This window comes from Vicugna pacos, chromosome X, assembly GCF_048564905.1.
Source record: "Vicugna pacos chromosome X, VicPac4, whole genome shotgun sequence".
NCBI lineage: Eukaryota > Metazoa > Chordata > Mammalia > Artiodactyla > Camelidae > Vicugna > Vicugna pacos.
This window is the reverse complement of record NC_133023.1, coordinates 54,032,942-54,045,367: the sequence shown is the minus strand read 5'-3', so window position 1 is coordinate 54,045,367 and position 12,426 is coordinate 54,032,942. Positions and strand designations below refer to the sequence as shown.

General features: G+C 49.1%; 1 protein-coding gene across 4 annotated transcripts; it reads left to right on the top strand.

The window, feature by feature from the left end:
* The first annotated feature begins 504 nt into the window (after window positions 1–504).
* AWAT2 (acyl-CoA wax alcohol acyltransferase 2) lies at window positions 505–11,443 on the top strand. 4 transcript variants are annotated; one of them, XM_072956665.1, is made up of 8 exons: window positions 505–714; window positions 6,796–6,906; window positions 7,264–7,334; window positions 8,106–8,310; window positions 8,685–8,859; window positions 9,601–9,800; window positions 10,022–10,211; window positions 11,308–11,443. In XM_072956665.1, exons 1-7 carry the CDS (start codon window positions 627–629, stop codon window positions 10,174–10,176), a joined length of 1,005 nt encoding a protein of 334 aa, XP_072812766.1. In that variant the 5' UTR covers window positions 505–626; the 3' UTR covers window positions 10,177–10,211; window positions 11,308–11,443. The 4 variants fall into 4 exon arrangements, with proteins under 4 accessions (XP_072812766.1, XP_072812767.1, XP_006217742.2 ...); XM_072956666.1 differs by lacking the exon at window positions 11,308–11,443 and adding an exon at window positions 10,347–10,978; XM_006217680.4 differs by lacking the exon at window positions 11,308–11,443 and having other exon boundaries at window positions 10,022–10,978.
* Window positions 11,444–12,426: the final 983 nt, after the last annotated feature.

Here is a 12,426-nt window from a genome sequence, read left to right as displayed (position 1 = left end):
TTACAGTTGTCCATTCATTCAATACAAAATTAATTCAGCGCCTAATTATTCACTCACTGATAGCACATCTGATGTCTGTTTATGGTGAGTCGTGGGTACTCCTGGACTGAGCACAAGGCCAAAGGCATTTCTAGGTGTGGTCTGTGACCTCCTCTCTCCTCCTCCCTAGTCATGCTGTCACTGAGAGACCACAGACAGATGGGCCTTATCAGCAGAAATGCAGGCTCTAGGTGCCAGGTAGGCCTTGGTCTCCCTCCCTTCTCTCACCCCACCCACGGGCTCTGGAGGCCTTAAGTCAGTCCCACTCCTGCCTCCACTCCCTTCCCACACCAGAGCTTCATCCACACTTCTCTATGCAGGTATGCAAGGGGATGTCATAATTGCAGCCTGGGCCACGCCCAAGTGTGTGAAAGTGCAGGTGACGGCTGGAAGGAACTGGATGAGCAGAAGCAGCATGTTGTCTTGTGATCCTGTCGGGGTGGGGTGGGGGGGTTGGGGGTGGAGACCAGGCAGAGGCTGAAGAAGAAAGCACGAGAAAGCATGAAGGGAGGAAACATTGCTGGCCTCTGTGCAATTGGGGCTGGACAGCCAAACAGCGCTGACTTGGAGACTCCAGGACCCTGGGCATGATGTTCCTGCCCTCCAAGAAGGACCTCAAGACCGCCCTGGAGGTCTTCGCTGTTTTCCAGTGGTGCCTCAGTGCCTTTATTATAGGTAAGACTACAGTCTTGGGCAGGGTGGCCAAATGTCCTGGTTTGCCTGGGACTGAGGGGTTAGAAAGTATAGCAGGACTCTTGATGCTCAAACTTGGGTTTGTCCCAGGCAGATCAGGGCAGTTGGCCACCCTGGTCTCTAGCTTGACATGCCTGGGCACGGTAATCATGGGATCTGTGAGTGCACATGTGGGTATGGGTCTGTGCCCATGCAGGAGTATGTGTGTGCATGTGCACATGTGTGTGTGAGTGGGCCTTGTTGCAGGTGTGTGTGGTGAGCCCTCTTGGGTCTCCAGTGGAGGGCATGTTTGGAGAAGACGGGGGGCAGTTCCACTGAGGCTTTGCCCACGAAATGGGCTTAGCTGCAACCTTGGGGACCTGAGTAGACCCACGGTGCGAGACAGTGGCCTTGGTGGCAGGGGAGCTCCGACAAACTTCTTGCCCAAAGGAATCCATCCATGGATCCATCCATTTGTTTTTTCACTTTCCACACCACACATACTTTTGAAAGTTACTTTGATGCAGGTGTTCTAGGTGTTGAAACAAATCATCTCCATGGGAGAGAGGCCTGGAAAACCATTCTCATCTTTAAGTGGTTTAGGTACTGGCTGGAGGCAGAGGCCAGAATGGAATGACCTCGGAAGATATCTGGGAAGGAAGAACGCTGTAGGGGTGGTGCTGGGAGCCTGGGGCCTGTCAGGGAACAGGGAGAGTGGACCAGAGAACAGGGAATGAGGGGCTCAGAGGCCTGCCTGGTTGGGTACCAAGACCCCCGCAGGCTAAAAAAAGCAGCGTTAACCTAGGAATGATGGGCAATCAGAGCTGGAAGGGACCAGGAGAAAGGAATTTGTGTGTATTAGCAACTTGATTTCACATATAAGTCATATCATATGATATCTGTCTTTCTCTGTCTGACTTACTTCACTCAATATGATCATCCTAGGTCCATTCATGTTGCTGCAAATGGCATGATTTCTTTTTTTTATGGTTGAGTATATTCCACTGTGTTTATATACCTCATCTTCTTTATCCATTCAGAGTGACTTCTCGCCAAGGACCAGGGCCCCAGCTGGGCCGCTGCTCACTCCTTCCATGAGGCCTAGGCCTTGAGGCTCTCTCCTCAGTGAAGGCTGAGTCCCTCGTCTGGCAGGAGCGGCGGTGATCCTCACTCTCATACTTCCAGCTGCTGGCTCTCCAAAATACCTGAAACCAGTCAGCCAGAGCTGGTCTTTCCAAGCTGGACTGCTTCATCACCTGCTTTTTCAAACAGGCCGTGGCTTTGGCATTCGGCATTGCTATTCTTTAGGAAGAGCACTTTTCCTGCCTGGGCTGGGCCTTCTTCCACTTGGTTAACATGGCTAGCTTTCTTTCTTGGCCCTGGCTCCAGGGTTCTCAGAAACCAATTCCTGCCTTTAGAGCCTGCTCCGACCCAGAAGCTTTAAGACACTGGGTTCTGTTCTATTGTGTTTCTTGAGTTCTGGTCCTATCTCCACAGACTGGTCTCATTACTATCCCTGTCCCTTCATTGCCAATGTGTCCCTCTGGGAAAGCAGAGTCCTCAGGGCCTAGGAACTGACACTACACTGGGGCAGAAGCAAGAGCATTGTGGAAGGCCACCCTGGGCGAGGCCCCCTGTGGGGCTGGAGCCTCTAGGCTGGTATGTCTCCTTCCTCAGTCCATTCCCTCCCTAATAGTCCCTAATTTTGCTCCTCAGAGGTAACCACTGTTAACAGTTCTTTTGTGTATATAGCCAGAAATTATGTTTATACAAATATATATATATATACACAAATATATATATGTGTGTGTGTATGTGTATATATATATATATTTTGCCACATGCATGTGTGTGTGCACACAGACACAGACATAGACACAGACATATAGCCAAGGGGCAGTAAAATATGGGTGCTAAAAACACACTCTCTTGAGCCAGCCACTCCTGTGTTCGAATCCCAACACTACCACTTACTATCCGTGTTCCTTTAGCAAGTGACTTATCCTCTCTGAGTCTTGTTTCCATTTGTAAAAATGAGTGTGAAAGTGTATGCTGTGGTAACCAACTAATGTGAAAATGTCAGTGGCTTATGTTTTTGTTCATGCCAAAACTGTTTATTTACTTATTTATTTTTAATGGAGGTCCTGCGGATTGAACCCAGGACCTTGTCATGCTAAGCACGTGCTCTACCACTGAGCTGTACCCACCCCCAAACTGTGATGCTGCAAAATGTGGCTTCAGAGATGACCCTAGTGTGGGCAGGAAAGGGAACAGAGGGATCACGTGCACTCTTGACTCTGTCCTCCAGAGTGAGAGGTGTAAACCCCCGTGAGCCTTACCTTGAACTTTGTTAATGATGAGGTTGAGCATCTTTTCATGTATTCATCAGCAGTGATTATCTCTCTTTCTGTTAACAGCGCATTCATGACCGTTCCCCATTTTTCTATTTAATGTGAGTTTACTCTTAAAGGATAATTGGAAAATAGATGAGGAAGGACGCGTGTTCAGGGAAGAGGGTGGGCAATAGCTGACAAGGCTGGGATGAGAGAAGAGCACAGAGCATTCAAGGATCTGCCAGTGGTTAAGTGGGATGAGGGGGTCAGTGGCACAGGACTAATGTTCATGAATGAATTGATGAACGGGAGTGGGAAGACAGAAGAGATTGGGGAGAAAGAGGAAGGGGACAGATTGTGCAGGGCATGGTCAAGCATGGGAAAGAGTTTGGACATTTTCCTGAGGGCCGTGTGGAACAGTGATGGGGTTGGGCACGAGGCAATAACATCAGATGGGGGTGGGTTTTTTAATTCTATTTTTTTTATTAAAGTGTAGTTGATTTACAATGTTAGTTTCAGGTGTACAGCAAAGTGATTCAGTTATACATATACATACATATATATTTTTTCAGATTTTTTTCCTACATACACATATGTATATATATTTTTTCAATTTCTTTTCCATTACAGCTCATTACAAGAAATTGAATATAGTTCCCTGTGCTGTACAGGAGGTCCTTGTTGTTTACCTATTTTATATATAGTAATGTGTCAGGTGGTTTTTCTTTGAGAGATCACTATAGCTCTGTACAGCAAACCGATTTTAGGAAGAGTCTATTGCTATAGTCCAGGTGAGAGATTGTGGTGATTTGGACCAGCCCAGGAGTAATTGGGATGAAGAGAGGAGGAAATAAAAGGAGACATTCAAGAAATTGGAGTTGAATTAGTAGGATTTGATGATCAGAAGATGTGGGAGAGAGACAGGGAGGAGGTGACACTGAAGGTGCAGGTCCCAGTGGGAGCTGGCAGAGGGACGAGTAGAGCAGAGAAGGACGAAGGAGGAGAGTGGCTGAAAGGAGGGGTTGAGTACAGAGAGAACCATCCCCGAGGGCTCTTACTCAGGCCTTGGCTTTGGGATGTACGGAGAGGTCACCACCTGGGGCAGGGTGAAGGGCTGGGCCCTGGGAGATGATGGTTCCAGTACTGGTCCCTCCATCACTCATTCGCAAATCGTCCCTCAGAGCATTCCCAGCTCTTTGCCCTAGAATCCGAGAGTGGAATCATATCCATTTAGACCCTAACGTCCTGAAGAGAAGACCTTCACATGGAGTCTGTAAGGAAGATAAAGTAGGTACCGGTATTGTGGTCCCCACTGGCCAAGTGAAATTCAGCAGCTCACCTGTGATCACACTCATGCTAAGTGGCAGATACAGGATTCGTCTCACCTCAGGGCACCCCACCTGAGGCCACACTGCCTCCCAGGATGTCCCCAATACTGTCTGGTTTCAAGCAAAGCCTAAGGGAAACAGGGAGGTCTCCCCTGGCCTAGACCCATGCCTCCCCTTACTTCTTGAAAAAGTCAAGACTCGTTTTGTAAGGAGTAGATCCAAGGCCTAAAGCAGCCTTTGTGTCACCCTTAGATCTGTTCTCTAGGGGCAGCTACTCTCAACTCAGGCAGCTCTTTCTTCTATTTCCCTCCCTAGGTCTCAATTTGACCATTTGAAATTTCTAAAGATGACTATTTTCTGATTGAACAATTTTAGACACTGGCATTGACTTCCTAATATGGAAAATGACTAGGAAATATTATCCACAATTGAGCTATTTCCTGCCCTAAGATTTCATTTCCTTTCTTGTGCAACTTCTTGTCTGCCCTGAAATTCATAATAGCCTCATTTTAAATTTCTCAAGTTATCTAGCAGCTATCTATCAGTTATCGCTTATTCATCCCTGGACTCTCCACAAACACATCAGGAATCTAGATGCCCCTTTCCCTCTCCCGCCATTTTAAATTTCCTCACGAACATCACGGCTGGAGCTTAGCATTGTCCTGTTAACATCTGGTCTCATGCATCGCTGTCGTCTCCCGGGCCCTTGAGATACCCTGGGTACACAATTTAAGGAGGTTTTCAGGGGAGAGGGTAGAGCTCAGTGGTAATGTGCCTGCTTAGCATGCACACGGTCTTGGGTTCAATCCCCAGTACCTCCATTAAAAATAAATAAATAAATAAATAAACCTAATTACCCCCTAAAAACAACAACAACAAAAAGAAGGTACTCATTCTCAGGGTTGTACAACTGTTGGTTGTTTCAGTACTTACTTGTCTGACCCTGAGAGTGAGTGTCTCCTTGAATCCTGTGCCCTAGGCACCTTGCTCTCCTTACCTGCTCACTTCCTGCTCCCTTCCTTTGCTGGTTGGATCTTTTTCCTGGATCCTCTGCCTTCATCTGTCTCGCTTTCCTCCCTCATTTTGGTGGAATACATCCTCCGGTAGTTTCCTGAGAAAGGGACATGAGAGATACGCTATCTGAGACTATACATCTGAGATTGTCTTTATTCTACCTTCATACTTGAATAATAATTTGGCTGCATCTAGGATATCTTAGCTGCGTCTAGTGTCAGTATCTGAGTCTAGAGTCTTTTGGGTTCATTTTCTCAGAGAATAATCCTCCCATTGTCCAGCTGTGTGGTGGAGGGGATGGGGTCCAGGGTTTTAATTATTTTGATAGGCTTTCAGTCAGGCTCTGTGCCCCATACCTGCTTTTGGTGACACCTAGTGTCCAAATTCTGAGTCTTTCCAAGATTCTCCAGTGCAAACAGGCTAGCTCTTGAAGGCATTCCCCTTGTAGGCAACTAGGTTCCAACTTCCTTTGTTCAAAGTCAGCTAATCCCTCCTCTGTCTACTGTCCAGCATGCAAACATTTTGCTGATAGCTCTCATCCATGGTTGACATCTCTCTAATTCTCTTTTTCTTTGCAGGATCTATATCTTTTCAAAAATTCTTCCAGTCATTTTCAGGGGGGCTCCAGCAAGGAGTCAAGATAAAAAAACAAAACGAACAAACAAACAAACAAACCAAAAAAAAAAAAACTTGTGTTCAATCTGCCATGTTCAATTAGAAATGTTTTCTTTCTTTTCTAACCTTCATTTTGACCCACTTTCTCTCCCATGGCTGTTTTTAAAAACTGAGTCCAGTAATAATTCTGTGACTCATCTCCGTGAAGTCTGTCCTAACTACCCTGACCTATATTGTTCTTATCTTATTGGAGTTCAACATGGCCCAATGCCTTATTCTAGCCCCGTGTGCGTTCTCCTTTGTGTCCTGTTCGCCATCTCGTGTGCTCCCCACCTGGTGGAAGGTGGGTATCCTCTTTCTCTAGTACTCCTTTCACTGCTGCCTCCCAGAGTTGATGTGGCGAGGAAAAACGGGAGTTGGAGGAAGACTGTTCCTGGGTCTGTCTGTCCAGGGCTCCAACCTCTGATGGCCAGATCAGTGTGACCCACCACTGGTCCATGCCTTTGAATGCAGCCTGGACCAGTGATGGAGCAGGTCCTGGGGCCGGGGATGGGGAGTGGGTCAGAGGGTTAACCACATGTAGCACAGCTGGGGAGGAACACAGTTTGCCTTTTAGACTCCAAACAGGTTCCCAAGGCCAGAGCAGGGGTGCAGAGACCATGGGCATACAGGCTGTGTGCTGGAGTGAGTCAGTGAGAGCGTGCTTGCAACCTTGGAGTGGACAAAACCCCAGAGGTCGGGCAAGTGGGAAGGACTGTCTACCACTCACTGACTCTGTCCTGGGCTCCCTCCAGTCAACACTGTGATCATCACCAACCTCTACCTGGTGGTGTTCACGCCGTACTGGCCTCTCACTGTGCTCCTTCTCGCCTGGCTGGGTTTTGACTGGAAGACCCCGGAGCGAGGTAAGGGCCCTGTGAGGGCTGTGTTGCCACCTGCCACATGCTTTCTGTGTCTTCTCATACTCCTGAGAGGTTCTGGACAATTCCCAGGCCGCCCTGCAGCCTGTTCCTCCCTGGGCTAGAGGAGAGGGAAGAGCTCTTTGCATGCTGCAAGCAAGGCCCAGATCAAAGCTGGAGTGGGCTAGGCTGGTCCTAAGTGGGACATCAGAATGTTTGGTTTGCAGCCTGGCTGTCACTTAAGAGAGCAGGCAACAGCAGGGGGTGAGCGTACCCTGAGGCAGGCCCTAAAGGGTTATGGAGAAGACAGTGCAGGGATGGGGTGGGGTGGGTGAAGCTCGGCTGCATTGGCTCTGTTTCCAGGTGGTCGCCGGCTTACCTGTGTGAGGCATTGGCGCCTGTGGAAAGAGTACTGTGATTACTTCCCACTCAAGGTGAGTCGTCCTGGATCCCCACTTGGGCCCCAGGCCCAGCAGCAGCCAGGTCAGGGTGGAGGTCAGAGGCATCATTCATATCGAGGCCCATGTGGATGGTGCTTCCTGGAGTTGTGTGTTATTCCACCTGTGTGGCCAGACCCTGCAGCGCTTTCCTTTCTAGGTCTGTGACCAGAAGAGGAGTCCTCTTCCCTAGCTATACCCCTCCTGACTCCACTTGCCTCCACAGCTTTATTTTTTTTTAATTGAACCTTAAATTCTTTTTTTAAGCTTTATTTTTGTGAGGGGAGGTAATTCAGTTCATTTATTTATGTATATTTTTAACACATTTATTGTGGTATAATTCCTGTACAGTAAATTACATATATTTCAGATGTACAATTTGATAATGAGTTTTGATAGATGCATACACCCATGAAACCACCACCACAATCAAGACAGCTAACATTTCCATCACTCCCCAAGAGGTGCAAATTTTGAATTTCTGATTTATCCCTTCCCACCCGCCTTTACCGCCTGGTAACCCTAAGTTTGTTCTCTGTGAGTCTGTTTCAGTTTTGTAGATAAGTTCATTTGTATCCTTTTTTTCAGATTCCACATATAAGTGATATCATATTATCATATGGTATTTTTCTTTCTCTTTCTGGTTTATTTCACTTAGAATGACAATTATTTATTTATTTAATGGCGGTACTGGGGATTGAATACACGGCCTCATGCATGCTAAGCATGCACTCTACCACTGAGCTATAACTTCCTTCTCCTCCACAGCTTTTGAAGACTCATGATCTCTCCCCAAGCCACAACTACATTGTTGTCTGCCACCCTCATGGGCTCCTGTCCCATTCCTACTTTGGCCACTTTGCCACAGAGGCCTCAGGCTTCTCCAAGATCTTTCCTGGCATCACCCCTTATTTGCTCACACTGGGAGCCTTTTTCTGGGTGCCTCTCCTCAGAGACTATGTCATGATGACAGGTGAGTTGGCTCCTAGGACATCAAGCCAAGGAAAAACTGGCTCCCTGAGGGAGAACTGTTGGGTGAATGAATGGGTGAGAACAAGGCCAACTCTCGGATCCCCTCTTGTCGTTTTTGTTTGTTATTTTGAGGGGGAAGGTAATTAGGTTTATTTATTTTTTTAATGGAGGTGCTGGGGATTGAACCCAGGACCTCATGCATGCTAGGCATGTGCTTTACCACTGAGCTGTACCCACCCACCCCCTCTGGTCTTAAGAAGCTACCTTAGGCTAGGCTGCCTGATATGAGGCTTGCTCCTCCTTTGAAGAGGTAGGGAGGAAAGTTCGGAGGTTTGGCAAGTGACCAATGACCCTTTGGCTTTTCCTGACCACCAGGAATCTGCTCTGTGAGCCAGTCCTCCATGGACTTCCTGCTTACCCATAGAGGCACAGGCAACATGCTGATTGTGGTGGTTGGCGGCCTGAGTGAGTGCAGATTCAGCGTGCCAGGATCTACCACCTTGGTCTTGAAGAAACGCATGGGCTTTATCCGCATGGCCCTTCGGCATGGGTAAGGATGTTTCTGGTCCAGACTGGGGAAAAGGGCTCCAAAAGCCCATCAGGGCAGGGGTAAGTGGTTTTGAGGAAATGATGTACAAGCTGGTTGTGCAGGGGGAGGGGGAGGGGGAGCAGCTTCTGTGTCAGAGTAGAGCCTGGGCCAGGTTCTGGAAGCATTTCTGCTTATAAAGAAAAGCTAGCAGATCAGCCTTGAGCCTGTGCTCCCTCACACTAGCTTCTCATCTGGGCCAGTCCCTCTATAAAAATGACTGGCTGAGACCCCATCTCGGAGAGAGCCGAAATTACCCTGTTGGTTAAAGGGAAGAAACGGCCCTTGGGTCTAATCTGCCAGTGGAATTTTGGTTGTTTTTGCTTTGTTGTGGAGATAATCAAGTATATGTATTTACATATTTATTTTAATGGAGGTACTAGGGATTGAACCCAGGAGCTTGTGCATGCTACGCACACGCTCTACCACTGAGATACGCCCTCCCCTCTGATCTGCCAGTGTTTCAGACTTGAGGGTTTATGGAAGGGGCTGGGACTCACGTCCTTTAGCTGGCTGCTACTTTGTCTCCCTGGGCAATATGGGGTAGACCATGTGACCCTCACACTTAGCCTGGGCCTGGGCCCAGTTGGGTCAGGAACTGAGGAGCTTATAGGCAGATCCAGGGGCTACTGGTGGTCAGTGTGTCTGGCTCTCAGCAAGGGCCTTACCTTTTGGGCCATCAAAGAACATGGTTTTCCTCTGCAGGGTGGCTCTAATCCCTGCTTACACATTTGGGGAGACAGAACTCTACAATCAGCATATTTTCACTCCTGGGGGCTTGGTCAATCGCTTCCAGAAGTGGTTTCAGAGCATGGTACACATCTACCCTTGTGCCTTCTATGGGCGTGGCTTCACTGAGAACTCCTGGGGCTTTCTGCCCTACGCTCGGCCTGTGACCACCATCGGTGAGTGGGTCCCTCTGCTGGCAGCCTCATCTGGGCTAGAGGAGCCAATTCTGAGGCTGACCCTTGGCTCTGGCTGTATCCAGAGGCGGGGAGGCGGACCAGGCTGAGTGCAGGGTCAGGGGAAGCATTAAGGGAGAAACTGGGCTGAAGGGCTGAGGCCCATTCTAAGGAGGGCGCCGTTCTGAGACTCCTCCCTTTCCCTTGTCTGTCTCCCCTGGCAGTTGGGAAGCCTCTACCCATGCCCAAGATTGAGAACCCGAGCCAGCAGACGCTGGATAAATACCATGCAGTCTATATCAGCGCCCTGCGCAATCTATTTGACCAGCACAAGACCAAGTTTGGCTTCTCAGAGACCCAGGAACTGGTGATAGTTTGACAGACATCCCCGGGGCCTCTCAGCCTGCCTGGAAGGTATGGAGCCGGGAAACAGGAAGACGTCACCTGTGGGGCTCCTGCTTCTGATTCAGCCAGTCCTCAGTGTGACGGGGGCTGGGGGATAGGGATGGGGAGGGCCCTCTTCCTCTTTCATCTCTCTCCTCCTTCCAGCTCTTCTCAGTGTTTTCCTTCAGGCCATGACGAAGATGCCCCCAAGACAGGGAAGGCTCTAGGGGGAGAGGTGCCCTGAAGGCTCCCTCACAGAGGCCCACTCAGCATCAGCACCTGCTGACATTGCCTGTGCCCCAGCCAGCCCGTTCCAGGGGCCTAGGATCCCTGCGTGTGACTCTCCTCCAGCTCTCAAGCAGCCTCATCTCCTGGCATCAAGGCTCCTCCAAGACAGGCTGCCTTGAGATACAGGGGGCTTTGAGTTCAGGCCCCACCCACTTCAAGCCCTGTGACTTGGAGCTATCAGTCACCTCTGAGCCTGTTTCCTTATCAGTAAAAATGGGACAAGTTGTCCCTCCCCTGCTTACCTCAGAGAGTGCTGGGAATGATCAAACGATATCAGAAGTGATTGAGCCAAGAGCACACAAAATTCTTCTGCAACCATTTTGCCCATTTCCTGTCTGCAAGCAAACAATGCCCTACATGTCATGGCATATCAATGTTTAAAAGAAAGTGTATTCAATTAAAAAAAAATCAACATTCCAGTCTATTAAAAAAAAAGAAAGTTTAAGTTTATGGTCTAGGGTCTTGTCAACAGTTCTCTGAAAGTTTAAGTAAACTTTCTAATTGGGTGACCTTAGGCGAGCTCCTTCAACTCTTTAGTCTTGGTCTCCTCATCTGCAAAATGGGATGATACATCCTGGGGAGCTGGAGACTGCATCTACCCAAGCTCTTTTGGATGCAGGCCTGAAATAAGTCTCCAGCTGAGGGCAACTCCATGTGGTGTCACTGCCTTGGGGCCGTGTTCCTTCTTGCAGGCCCTCTAGCCTACTGGACATACGGCTATAGGAAAAGACCTAGGGGATAGGGATGAGTGCCTGGGGGTTGGGGCACAGAGAGGATGTGGGATATTCTGACTGGAAATTTGGAATACCTTCCTCCTGTTGCCTCTTAAATGCAATAGGTGCCTCGGTCCTTCCTGAAGCTCATGGGTGATGTCAGAGAAGCACCTGGCATGGAGGACGTGCTTGAGTCAATCTCCAGAACAAGGGGGAAAAGCTTTATTTGCAAAGAATAAACCATTAATTTACACAAACTTACATCCCAGTTTATATACATTATGTATAGTTTATATACACGGTATCTCACACTGGGTGCCAACCCCCAAAGCAGCACTGGGCCTGCTCTAGGCCATTCTCACAACAAAGCCCACCCCCACCCCAGCTGGGAGCTTTTGGAATAAAGAAAGGACACATCCTCAACTCCACTTGGGGAGAACCCTGAATTGCATTACAAGAAAAAAAAATCCTGTTCCTTCTTTGTGCTCATATGCCCTAGGGGAGCCTCCAGGCAGGGACAGGGCCCAAGGCAGTGCCAAGGTGGCCTCAGGACCCCCCCACCCAGTGTGGGGCCTGTCCAGAACCTTCTAGTCCAGAGGCAGAAGCTGGGAGAGCGCCCTGGGGAAGGAAGTGCTCCTACAAAGGCTGTGGCTGCTCTTCCTCAGCCTGGCCAAGCTCTGGAAGGGGGCCACACACTTACAGCCTTACGTCTGGGGTTGGCAGAAAGAAGGGAGCTGTGTGGGACCAGGGACTGCTCCCCCCTCACCTTGCTCAGTCTGGAGGTCAGGGCTCCTTCCACTCGGGCGGGTCACCTTCCTTTTCAGGGCCTCAGGTTCCATGTGAGTCAGGTGGGGGGTAGAACGTGGGTCAGGCTAGATTCCCTCTAAGGGTCTTTCCAGACCTCAATTTCTCTGAATCTGTTTGCATCCATCAGAAGTTACATAAAACACCTTGACTCACACGTGGATCAGAGTCTTGGTTCACCTCCAGGGTTCCTAGCCCTTTACTGCTCATCAGATGTTTGGCTCAGGATGGATGAAAGGGGACAGAAGGCAAAGACTACATTTTCCAAAGAACCAGCAGCTGAACAGCCCCCAACAGCTGCCTTTTGTGCCAGCTTCAGCTGCTGAAGCCCAAGTAGCTGGCAAAGCCCCCGCCACACAATTCTCCTTCAAACCTCAGCCCTCTGCTTGCTCACAAATACCCTCATGCCATTCTCCAAGCAGGCCTTGACCTTCTGGCCA